This window comes from Neovison vison, chromosome 2 (assembly GCF_020171115.1).
Source record: "Neovison vison isolate M4711 chromosome 2, ASM_NN_V1, whole genome shotgun sequence".
Taxonomy (NCBI): Eukaryota; Metazoa; Chordata; class Mammalia; order Carnivora; family Mustelidae; genus Neogale; species Neogale vison.
In genome coordinates, this window is record NC_058092.1 from 209,685,447 (window position 1) to 209,698,737 (window position 13,291).

The window sequence follows — 13,291 nt, forward strand, 5'->3', positions numbered from 1 at the left end:
TGTGGCTGCCCCTGGCGCCCATCAGCCAGCGGGAGGCGGTGGGGTGGAGGGGGGCATGCCAGGTTCTCCCCGCACCTTGTCCTCCCTGCTGGGCTCGGCCGTCCTGTCCCCTCAGTGCCACCCCGCCACCCTGAGCCTGCGCCCGCGGATACTCACAGCCGCTCCAGCTCCTTCATGTCGTCAAAAGCCCCCCGCTCCACCACTCCAATCTGGTTCTCCATCAGCTGCCTGGGGAAGCAAAGACACAAAGACAGCTGGAGGATGCTGGTCGGGGACTCTCAGCAGCAGCCGGCAGCAGGCAGTGAAACGGGAGCAGGGTCCCAGGTGCACACAGACCCAGGTCCCGGCCTCAACTGCCCCTCAACCTTGCAAATTCCCATCAGGTATCCTCAGCACCCCCAGGCCTGACGGCAAGACACACTTCCAGGCCCTGAGCCTGTGCAGAGCTCGCTGCAGCCACCAGGGCCACGGGGTACCAGGGCACCAGAGCGCCAGGCCACGGCTCCAAAGGCATCCTTGCTCTGGGAAGCCGGGAACCCAGGTGGCAGGAGCCACTTGGGGCTGCTGGCACATGCCCTCGTTTGGCCCAGAGGGCGCGTGTCCAAGGGGCAGAGCAGGGGGACGGGCCCACAGCAGAGGGAGGGGAGGTTGTGCCAAGTGGGCATAGCCCACACATGTAGCAAACACACTCTTCAGTTGGCAGACAACACCCCCTCTGCCTGCACCCCTGCACTGCCTGGCCTCATCTGCTGCCAACTCAGCCACCTGGCTCCATGAGACTGTACGTCCCTACAGCCCAGAACATCCGCCTGGCAGGCAGTTTGCTTGTTGCGTGGTACCTTCTGAGATGGTCGAGTGAATTTTTCTCCTTGCCTTTCCCCCCATCCACTCCTAAGCAGGTAGCTTGAGGTTCCATGTGGACCCCAGACCCTCCTAGGGAAGGAGGCAGAAGCTGTTGCCGCACACTTCTCTTCCTCCACTTTGTTTCCAGAAGCCTGAGCTGTTGAGGAGCTCAGACTGGAGGACAAGGTGGGTGAGGGATGCCAAGAGGGAAGGAGGGTTTCCCCAGACTCAGAAGACACTCCTGGAGATTCGGAAGGAGTCAAGGGTCAGTGGGTTCTGGAGCAGCAGAGACCCCTGCCCAGCAACTGAGAGCTAGGACCCCAGAGAAGATGGAGACACAAAGTCCCCAGCCCCACCAAAGGTCCTCCAAGCTGAAAAATAGTTCTGAAAGAATTGAGGCCCCAGGACACTTGCACTACCCTCGAGTAGGGGGTAAGGATCCTATGATTGTCTGATATAGAATGTGTCAGAATGTATGCATGTGTCTGAGAGCCGCAGGGCAGGGAGAGGTGAAGGGATCCACTCTTTCCCCTCCTCACACCTCACCCCTGCCCAGCTCCACAAGGGAAATGCTACAGATGGCTCCTTTGCTGGCTACTGACCCCAGTAGAGCCACACCTGCCACCTCCAATATCTGCCACTGTCAGACACCCGAGGAGAGCCACCTCTGTCCTCAACAGTCCCCACTCACCTACCCTCTCAAGTCAGCGGGAACTGTAGCCTCAATGGGGAGTTTGTCTGAGGTACAGAGTCAAAAGAACTATGGAGACAGTCATGGACTAAAATGCATCCCCAAAATTCGTACACTGAGGCCCTAACCCCCAATGTGATTTGGAGATGGAGACTAGGGAGGTAGTCGGTGTCTAATGAGGTCAGAACGGTAGGTCCCTAATCTGATAGGACTGGTATCCTCATAGAAGAACAAAAGACATCAGAGACCTCTCTCTGTGCACACATGAGGACACAGCCGGAAGATGGCCCAGAAGAGAAGCCTCACTACGAATAGCCTGGACGGTGCCTTGACATCAGATTTCCAGCCTCAAGAACTACGAGAAAATACACTTCTGTGTTTAAGCCCCCAGTCTGCGGTCTTTTGTGTTGAAGACCCCAGCAGACCAAGCCAGAGGCCTAAAGCTTCCTCACGGTCAGCCAGGCTTCCCTCATTCCAGGATAGGACGCCCTGTGAGCCCAGCCCTGGTCCTGCCAGGTGGCGACCACTGGGGCCTACACCACGCGCAGCTCCTCAGCCCTGTGAAGGCGGCGGCTGATCCAACTCAGGCCTCTCCATCACTTCCACCCCAGACCCCTCGGGGCATCTGAAGACTGACTCCACAGGCAGGGGCCCTACAACCCACAGCCAGGACCACTGCCGGGGCGGGGCAGGAAGGAGGCAAGGAGCGTGGACAGCAGCCCATACTCACAGCACCCGCAGCTGCTTGAGCCCCGCGAAGTCATTCTTGTGGATCCGAGTGATGTTGTTCCCGTTGAGTTCCCTGGTGGAGGAAAGGAGAATGGAATGGTGAGACACCAGGGGCAGGCCCCCAGGCCAGGGCTCAGCTCTATACTCCCTTCTACGGAACTCCACCCTGTCTTCTCACCAGTGGGGCCGGGTGCTTCCCAGCCAAGCCCTGGGACCCCCAAGTCCATGTCAAGGCCCAACAAGCCAAGGCCCATCTTTGCAACAGATGCCCAGCCAGCCAGGGAAATGCACAGGGCCCGGGCTTGCTGCTGGGAGAGCTGTGCGAACCAAAGTCATAGCTTTTGCCCAGAAAGAGCTCAGGCTGATTGGAGAGACAAGACATTCCTGCAGGGAAGAATTTGGAAACCAGCCATTGGAGGTTATTCAGGTAGATCCCCCATCTATAAAGTGGGGGTAATAATTGCGACTATCTCCTTGGGTTAGCACAGAACCTAAACAGCAAAGAGCATGGCCTGTGCCGGGAATGGGCCCCCTTGCAGACACCAAGGCTCCTACGCGTTGTCGGGAGTCTGAGCAGGAGAGAGCTGGGTGGGTCATGCATTTTAAGGAGGCTGAGGACATGGGGTTCAAGCTGAGGCCTAAAAGACAAGGCAGATGTGCCCAGCGAGAGGGATGGAGTGGACATTCCAGGAGATAACACCCGGAATATCTGGGGGTTGAGGGAGGAGACAGGCTGGGAGTCGGGAACTGCAGGAAGCAGGGTTGGGGGCATGTGAATCCAGATCACAGGGGGCCTGAGAAAGCAAGCAGAGGAAGACAGGGAGAAAAGGTGGCCCGCAGGCAGGAGGGCACCACGAGGACAGCCCTCCATCGAGGGGAAGGATGGCAGGGCCAAGGAAGGGAGGGGGCCCGCCGTCTGGACCCCAGGGCCAAGCCTGAGCTTCAGGGGGATCCTCTGCCCACACCATCCCAGCCTCTGGCCCTTTCTCCCTTCCAAGGCTATATGTGGTCCTCCTCAGCCTTCCCCAACCACAGACTTGGACATGCAGACACATTAGAGGCCATGGGGCCCCTGCTGAGCCTCCCAGGGAAGCTCACTCGCCTCTGTCAGGCCGCTTCTCTTCCCAGGGAGCTGGTGCAGCCTCAGATAAACAGGTCCTTCCAGGAGGCAGCTACAACACTTCCCAGAAAGCTCTTCCACTGAGCCACACACAGCAGAATCTCCGTCAGGCCTGGCCCCACACCCAGCTGTCACCTCCGCATCTGATCTGTCTCCCTGCGGCAGCTCCATGTTCACATCCACGCCATCTCCTCCACTTTCTCACCACCTCACAGTCACTCAGGGTCTTGGCAACAACCTAAGCATCCCCATCCCAACGCGCATGCGCACACACACACTCTGTTCCCTCACAGCTTCCTCACTTAGGAGCCCCGGGCAACCCAAATCCCAGCTGCTTTGAAAAACACCAAGATCCCTCTCCTGTAAGCATTTGGGGAGTACGCTGGGCCTAGACGGTGTTCTAGAGTTGCACCCACTACAAACCCCGTATTTTTAGTTTCCACACATTCCAGACACAGGACTCTGGGGCCACCGTCATGAGGGGCTAGAAAGTCATGTCAGCAGCTATGTTACCGACGAGGACATTGTGCCTCAGAGCAGTCAGTTGTCTTCCAGAGGTCACCAGCTGGGACACAACAGAGTAGAGATCTGGCCGTCTGATCCGAGGGCCCACACTCCTTCCAGCAGGCCGGGCCGCTGACACGCAGGACACACATTCACCCATCACTCTCTCTGCCCTTCCCCTGAGCCTGTCTCCTGATCCCAAGGAGCAGCTGAAAAACTCATTCCTTGTGCATCTTTCAAACGGGATCTCTGTTTGAAGAGAGAGGATTGAGCCCTCTCCAAGGTGACGGGGCCCCTGATGAAAGCCCCAGGCTGAGCCACTCCCCACCCTAAATCCTGTGAGGAGGTCTTCTCCACATCAGACAGGCTCTTCTCTTTCTTTCCTTTTTTTTTTTTTCTGTTTTGTTTTAAAGATTTTATTTATTTATTTGAGAGAAAGAGATTGAGATGGAGAGAGAAGCAGACTCCCTGCAGAGCTGGGAGCCCGATGCAGGACTCCATCCAGGACCCTGGGATCGTGACCTCAGCGGAAGGCCCTCGCTTAACCGACTGAGCCACCCAGGCACCCAAAACAGGATCTTTCCAACGTGTGGGTCTTTTCTCTTGAACGAAGGATTCTTTCCTGAAAGCGCCACCTGTGAGCCTCACCTGCGCTGCACCCTAACCTGCTCCTGCCGACAACCATGCTTCAAGCTTCGAGAACATCACCGACAAACCCTTCAGACTGGTTCCCTCTGCAAGCAGGGCCGGTTTCCTTGGGCCAACCTGTTGAAACCTTCATCCCCAAACCCAGAACCACATGGAATTTCTAGTTGTTTTAATTTTTTTTATTATAATGGCACATCGGCACTGATGACAAGAACAAGAATGTTAAGCTGAAATGGACGTCACCAGAGCAACGTTTAGTGGACCTTCCAGCACATCTGAGAAACCAGATACCACGCAGTCGTTTAAAAGGCCACAAATCATCTTGTACTAACAGGGAAAGATGTCCATGATACAGTCTGTGGTGAAAGGGTCACAAGCCAGCTTGTATTCTATGAGCCTGCTCAGGAAAAATCTACACACATGTCCATCATGGTCTGTGCACCGAGCAAGCTCCCTGGGGGCTGTTTGCCACACAGTAATGCCTAAAATTGCTAAATGGTGGTTTTAGTTTCCTTTTTATGCTTTTCTGTACTGCTTGAAATTTTTAAAAGATTTTATTTATTCATTTGAAAAAAAGAGAGAGGGAGCACCTGAGCAAAGGGGGAGAGGCAGAGGGAGAGGGAGAAGCAGACTCCCTGCTGAGCAGGGACCCCCAACACGGGGCCCGATCCCAGTACCCCAAGATCAGAATCCGAGGTGAAGGCAGTTGCCCAACCATCTGAGCTACCCAGGAGCCCTTGCTTGAATTTTTAAAATTACATCAGTATTTTTATAAGCCAACATAATAGTCAAGTTATTGCGTTTAAAAATTAGAGTAATACAAAAAAAAAAAATTAGAGTAATACAGAGCACCTGGGTGGCTCAGTTGGTTGCATGTCTGGCTTTTGATTTTGGCTCAGGTCAGGATCTTGAGGCCTCCTTTCAGGCTCTGTGCTGGGCGTGGAGCCTGCTTGGGGTTCTTTCTCCCCTTACCCTCTGCCCCTTCCCCACCTATGCATGCTCTCTCTCTAATAAAATACATAAATAAAAATAAAAGTAAGAGTAATACATGCACATTGTTTAATTTGTTTCAGTTTTCTGAATAATAAAGAAAAAATTCAAATCACACATAAATTCATCACCCAGAACGAAGCCCTGTTAACATTCTGGAATAGTTTCATCCAAGCCTGTTTCTTTTGCACACAATCTTTATATAGTTGAAATAATTTAATAAATATTGATTGAAGACTTACTGTTTGCAAAACATTTTGCAAGGTTCTGAAGATGCGGGGACGAGTAAGACATACATGGTATGAACTCCTTCCACAATGTTATGCCCTGTTCGTTCCCCACTGATGATTTTTGAATGGCCATCAGTTATCCCTGCATTCGAATATATCACGTTACTGGGGCATTCCCTGAACCCTGGCTACAGGACACCTGGGCTGTTTTGATATCATTCAATTATAAACAACACTCCGCAAAGCTTGATGGGTATTTGGGGGACTATATTCCTCGATACGCATTATGCAGCTAAAAGTCATGAAAAAGCTGATGAGCTTTACAGTAACTGGCCCATTCTTTCTCGGGCCAAGCACAGTTTATAAGACAATTGACTTCAATAACTGTTCATTTCACAGGCAGCAAAACTGAGGCAAATGAAAATGTTAAGGCTTGTCTGAACAAGGCAGGGCCCAACATGGAAATCAGGAATCCCTGAGGATGAAATTCCCATGAGGTGGTGGGGGGCTGGGAGGGCTCACAAGGACTTCTGGTGACATCATCGCCACATGCCTCTCTTCTTACCCTTTGGCACAGGCCCCACTGCTCAGACCCCAGACCTGTTCCTTAGGCTGGTCAGCCCTCCTCCTCTCTTCCTGCTCCCCACTCCACCCCCCATGCACGAGAAGACCTGGGACAGGCAGGCAAACGATGCAGCAAATACAGCCTCTCTCTCAGGAGGCCCTGCTGCTTCCAGACAAGAATGTCCTCGGAAACCCAAGCCCACCCAGCGCCCCCCTCTCCCCATCAGCCTCGGTCTCTAAGCTGGAGCTCAGGGCCTCCTCTCAGGGGAGCGCCCTCTGGAGGCAGCCTGGGAGGCAGCCACTTGGGCCCAGAGAATGACCTCCCCTGGGCAGCCCACCCTTGCCCCATCAGCAAGGCAGCCCCTCACCAGGATCGCATTTCCAACTTGGACCAACCGCTTCCCCTCAAACCTTCAACAGAGGCCGCTGGAATGAGGCAAGGAGGTCATTTTTCTCCGACACCTAATTCCTCCAACAGGTGGTCCTTGAGTGTTGCCGTGGAAACACTCTCTCCAGCAAGCCGCCCGGAAAAAAGAAGCTGGGAGAAGCTGCTGTGACCTTAAGTCCTTCGCAGCCAGAGCAGCCAAGTGGGGTGAGCCTCCAGGGGGGTCCCAAGGCATGGTTTCCAGGAAGAACCCTGATCCCCAGCTCCCCAGGCTCCCTGAGGTTCTTGTCGCTGGAGCCCACATCTGCCACTCCTCCCAACTGGGCACCCACCGGGTGCAGGCTCTGAGCCCAACTCCAAGCACGCTTCACCTCACTCCCCCCTCACCCTCACAGTGAGTTGAGTTGTATTCACTCTGCCTTGCTGAGGAGGAAACTAAGGCTCGGAACTGATGAAGCCATTGCCCAGGGCCACACAGCTAACTAGGGGTAGGCCTAAGATCAAACCCAGGCCCGTATGATTCCATGTTCTTTCCCCCCACCCCCCACCATCGTGATGCCTCCTGCCAACGACACTTTCAAGCCCACCCCTCACCCCAAGTGCTCATGAGAAACAACGTGGAGGCTTTGAGTAGGAAACCCTGGGGCCCTGTTCTAAGGCCCTGTGCTCTGCTTAAGCAACAATATCAGGAGGTCCCCAGCCAGCTGCGTCATGTGTGTTCCTAGTGGCTAAGAGCTTGGCCTTTGGAACCAAACTGTCTGGCTTCAGATTCCTGCTCCACCATCACTAGCTCTTAGCTCAAATGCTCTATGCCTCGGTTTCCCCATTTGTACAATGAGGATAACGACAGTACCTACCTCTTAGAGGTGTGGTGAGGTGTAAATGACTTAATATTACTTTCTTTTTTCCTTTTTTAAGATTTATTTATTTATTCTAGAGAGGGGCGGGCAGAGGGAGAGGGAGAGAGAACCTCAAGCAGTCTGCCCCCCTGAGCCTGGAGCCCGACACGGGGCTTGATTTCAAGGCCCTGAGATCACGATCCAAGCCGAAACCAAGAGTCAGATGCTTAACCAACTGAGCCACCCAGGCATCCCCATGACTTAGTACGTCTGAAACACTGAGACCAATGCCTGGTACACACAAGCCCACACAAGGGCTCTCCACATGAGTGTTACGTACTGAGATTAGTTTACAGCTCCTGCTCTAGCTGCGGTTTCCCTCAAGGACATGGCTCCACCGGGAGGGTGGTGGCCCAGGCTGAGCTCGGGCTGGTGCTGGACGTGCCGGGCCCCGCTGAGCAGTGAGGGGCCGGCAGTAGCCGGTGGCCTGCAGGTCCTGGGATGGGAAAACCCAGAGAAGATGGCCTAAGACAGTTCTCTCTCTTCCAAAAGTGTGTAGTGTTCCTCCATCCTTCTCTCCCTGGAGAAAATACAATCTAGTGGCAGATGGCCCTGATTTCTATCAGCTTCTGTGTGGTCCTAACCTGAAGGAAACACCTCAGTGGTGGAAGATTTTGGAGAAAATTCTCTGACGCCAAGTGACCAAGATAAAAACAAAAGCACACGGGGCACCTGGGTGGCTCAGTGGGTTAAGCCTCTGCCTTCCGCTCAGGTCATGATCCCGGGGTCCTGGGATCAAGCCCCGCATCCGACTCTCTGCTCCGTGGAGAGCCTGCTTCCCTACCTCTCTCTCTGCCTGCCTCTCTGCCTACTTGTGATCTCTCTCTGTAAAATAAAAGCACACAAGGTGGAGGACATGGGGAGTTAGAGAGAAGGGAGTTGGGGGAAATTGGAAGGGGAGGTGAGTCATGAGAGACTATGGACCCTGAAAAACAATCTGAGGGGTTTGAAGTGGCGGGGAGGGGTGGGAGGCTGGGGTACCAGGTGGTGGGTATTATAGAGGGCACGGATTGCATGGAGCACTGGGTGTGGTGAAAAAATAATGAATACTGTTATGCTGAAAATAAATAAGTTTAATTTAAAAAAAAAAAGCACACAAGGATTTCTTGAATCCTGTCAGGAAACAAAAATCTGATCCCCAGCACCTGGGTGTTTGGGGATACACTGAAAGAACCCCTCAGAGCTCCTAGAGCTGCAGGAATAAACGGCCTGGGTTGCTCACGGTATGTTCTGGGAGTCCCATGGGCCTCACGAGCCCTTCTTGCCCTAGAGCTCCATCACTTCTAACGCCAGTTCCCTAAGGGACCAGAACCTTCCCACAGCACCCCAAATCTGCAATGGCAGCGGAGAGGCTCAGGCCACCCTCCAAATCCCTTCCTGCTAGATCTCCAAAAAAATAAACACGCAGCTCTGACTGGGGCTGAGACAGGTCTCTGGGCTGGGGAAATGTACACCTCGGCTCTGTCCTTTGAAATCCTACACTGGCCAAATCTGTGGCAAGGAGCACCTGCAGAGTCAGAAGGGAGATCAGAGGGGAGGGAGAATTTCCCTACCCAGCCAGGGCCCCTGGACGGCAGGTTGAACACCCCGGCCTGCAGGCCACCCAGCTGCACGCCCATGCCCGTGGGGCTGGAGTCCCGTAGAGCCACGCCCCTGGGTACCCCAAATTCCCCCTGGCTCCCCTCCAATCTGATCTCCTAGCCACAGCCACACCTTTCAAGGTGCAGATCTGATCGTGTCAGTCCCCACTTAAGCCCTTCAATGAATCCCCATTGCTCTTGGAATTGACACAAAAATCTTCTCACCAAGAACTACAAGCCCCATGTGGCCCGTCCCACATGCCCCCCTTCTGATTCACTCCCTCCTGTCACAGCGCCTTTGAAAGGCCATCCCTTCTGCCTAGAATACTCCTAGCCTCTCCCCGGCAGCAGGAGCCAGAGGCCATTTCATATGGTCTGGGGGCTTCCTTGACTGCTATCTCCGCCCCTGCAGAGGACATGGATTGTGTTGGTTTCTTCTCACTATCATATCCTCAGGGTCTAACACGGTACATGGCACCTCAGAGATGCGGCAGGCCGTAGTCCTTGAAAGCATGAACAGACTTGCATTAAAATGGACATATTCCAAACAGCACAAGCTGAGGGGGTTTTCCGAGTTTCCCTGACCCCCAAAGCAAAGAAATACACTATTGAAGGAATGTTCTCCCTTGGGGCACCTGGGTGGCTCAGTTGGTTAAGCATCTGACTTTTGATCTCAGCTCAGGTCTGGATCTCAGTGTCATGGGTTCAAACCCCATGTTGCGTTCTACCGTGGGCGTGGTGCCTACTAGAAGGAAGGAAGGAACAATCGGAGGGAAATGCTCTCCCTCATCAAATCATTATGTTGTACACTTGAAACTAATCTATCACTGTATGTCAATTACATTTTGACTTAAAAATAAATAAATCTGGAGGCACCTGGCTGGTACAGTAGAGCATGCAACTCTTGATCTCAGGGTTGTGTGTTTGAGCCCCACGCTGGGTGTAGAGATTACTTAAAAATAAAATATTTTTAAAGTGACAAATAAAAAAAATATTTAAGTAAATAAATAAATATTTAAATAAATTTAAAAATAATTTTTAAAAATTTCAAAAGAAAATGCTCTCCCCAAATGGACATCCGCCAAGAAAATCTCCACACACAGAGGACACCGTAGTGTTCCCAGTGACTTCTCACACAGCTCAAGGTTAAAACACGGATTTTTCCTTAGTAGCTCTCACAGGAAAATACCAGCGCGCAGGGTTTCTGCAGCTCCACTCCTCTCCCTCCTTCAACACACTAGCATTCCTGCCACAGAGCCTTTGCCCATGCTGCTCTCTCAGCCCAGAACTACCCAGAACAGTCTTCTCCTCCTCACCTGCCAACACATACACCTGATTGACCCCAGCTGTCCTTCAGGACTTCAATGGAAACATCCGTGCCGGGCCAGCCTCCCCTCTGTGTTCACGCAGCTCCTCTCCCAGAGCTGGGACTGGAATTTGGAGCCGTGTGCAATATGATGTCCTTTGTTAAAGGCTAGTCTCTGTCCCGCCGCGCTAGGAGGGAAGAGGCCACCTCTGGTCTGCTCCCCGCCGACACCCTAACCCAGTAAGAGTGAACACAGTGAACACGTAGAGTAAACACAGGCTGAAGGAGCCGTCCTGCCCCCTGAGCCCAGCTGCTGCTGGCGTCTCGAAGCCGAGGGCGGCCCACACTCCCATCAGCAGGCAGAGCCTTGCCCACAGTCCTCAGGTATCAGTGAGTGAGTGAGTTATGATCTAGCCTCCCCCAGCCCTAGCAGAGCCCACAGGCCTGGGACCAACCCCAGCGCTGGGACTGCACTCAAGAATGGAATAAATCGTGAAGCCCCAGGGGTGAGTGGTCGGGGACCCCCAGGCCAGGGCAGACTTGCCACTGGTCCCGCTCTGCCCCTGGCTCCTGGGGACCCGTCTTGTTGCCTTGGTTCAAATTCTAACAATACCTATACTGTCACAACCAAGCCAACTCATTGAAGCCTCATGATAGTACCTGATTCCAAGGTTTATTTTCAGCCTGGACTCACATCATGAGGAGACCGAGGCATGAAACATTTAAACGACTTGTTCGAGATTAGCCCACCAGTAAGTCAGTAGAGGAGGCAAGCCCAGGCATGTCTGACTCCAGCGCCTGGCTCTTTCTTTCCTTCCTTTTTAATTCTAATTCCAAGAAAATACACAGAACAAAATTTACCACTTTAACCATTTTAGGTTCAGTAGTATTAAGCACATTCACATTGTTGTACAACAGATCTCCAGAGATTTTTTTTTTTTCATCCTGAAAAACCAAAACTCTGTTTCCATTAAACAATAGCTCTCCATTCCTCCCCCTTGACCCAGGTAACCACCATTCTGCTTCTGTCTCTGTGAACTGGACTATTTTTTTAAGATTGTTGGGTCCCCCAAAAATTGGGTACCCCAATAATGGGTCCGTGATTAAAGGAGCGAGACTGATACAGTAAAGCGAAGGTCAAGCAAAGCTTTATTTCACGCCAAGCATCAGGAATCAGACCGGCCGCCAAACAGACAAGTCAGGGCCTCCCCTACAGAGAGGACGACCCCTCCCTGCTTTCCAGACTAACTTTTATAGAGCAAAGGCCATGTGGTTGGGCCTGGCCACACACAGGTGGCCAATGAGATTGTAACACACACAGAAAACTCCACAGTGATGCTAGGTGACAAATTGAATTACAATTTACCCTAGTAGACATTTGAACCAGCCTATCACACCTTGGTTAGGATTGGTGCCAAAAGGCTCCCAAAGGGCGGGAGCCCATAGTCCTTGGTAGCTAGGAGTCAGTATGCGCCCCCACTGATTGAATACCTCCACCTGGCCTGACCCACCCTTGTACTTGGACTTTGCTACATAGGACTGGTTTCCCGGACTTGCTTTTAAATAAGTTCCCCTGGGGGGGGCAATTTAAGCTTTACAGCAAAATGGCAGTTCAACTGGGGTGGGGCTGCTCTGGCTGAATAGGCCCTTATAAGATTTTATTTGTTTATTTGAGAGAGAGAGTGAATGAGAGAGAGAGCACAAGCTGGGTGGAGGGGCAGAGGGGGAGGGAGAAGTGGGATGCAGGACTCAATCCCAGGACCCTGGGATCATGACCTGAGCCAAAGGCAGATGCTTAACCCACTGAGCCACCCAGGTGCCCTATGACTATTTTAGATACCTCGTATCAGTGGAATCATACAGGATTTGTCTATGACTGGCTTATTTCATTCAGCATAATGCCTTCAAGTTTCATCCACACAGCAGCATATGATGGGATGTCCTTCCTCTTTTAAGGCTGAATTGTATCCCACTGTGTGTGCACACATCCCCCTGGGTTTAGCCCTTTTACTGCAGGTGGACACAGGTGCTGCTCCCCCTCACCCCCGCTATCCCTTGTGAACAATGCTGCAAGGAACCCAGGTATACAAATACATTTGAGACCCCGTTTTCAATCTTTTGGGTGTACACCCAGAAGCAGACTTGCCAGATCATATGGTAATTCTGTTTCATTTTTGGAGGGATCAGGATGTTCTTCAGAGGGGCTGCCCCATTTTGCATTCCCAGAAACAGCACACCTGGGTGCCGATGTCCCCACAACCTCACCACTGCTTTCTTGAAAGCAGCCATCCTGATGGGTAGTAGGGGATCAGGGCGCAGTTGTTAACCTCAATTCCGTGCTGTATTCTGTTCTGAGGTCCAGACTGTCCTCAGGTCTCTTCATTACCAAGGCCTGGCCTTGCTCTTCCCAGGTCTGGCGCCCACCTCTAAACCACAACCCTGCAGCCAGCACCCCACTGCCACCTACCAAGCCTCTGTGTCCACTGCCTGTCACCCTTTCCCCACCACTGCCCACTCCAGACCCCCGAGAAGTCATCCACCAGCTAATTCCCTATCCCGACCTCCATCTGTAACACCACCTCCCTGCACCCCCCCAACTCTGCTCATCAACCCCCACCCAGAAGCAGGACAGCCCTCCCCATGCTGGCCTGCATGTGGGTCCACCCTGGAAACGTGTGCAGGTTGAGCTCGGTCGTGGCCAGTTTGCCTTTATGCTCCAGTGCTCGGCCCTGATGGGGGTTTTATAGATGCTGAACGAATGTTTGATAAATGAATGGACAAAAGAAGCCAGGGCTTATTAAG

General features: G+C 52.8%; 1 protein-coding gene across 1 annotated transcript in view; it reads right to left on the reverse strand.

Moving 5' to 3' along the window:
• SLIT1 (slit guidance ligand 1) overlaps positions 1–13,291 on the reverse strand; it is a 166,365-nt gene that overhangs the window by 141,416 nt on the left and 11,658 nt on the right. The window contains exons 2-3 of the mRNA XM_044240235.1: positions 2,265–2,336; positions 157–228 (exon numbers count right to left, since the gene is read on the reverse strand). Of these exons, the coding sequence (XP_044096170.1) occupies positions 157–228; positions 2,265–2,336 (144 nt within the window). The remainder of the gene's footprint in view (positions 1–156; positions 229–2,264; positions 2,337–13,291) is intronic.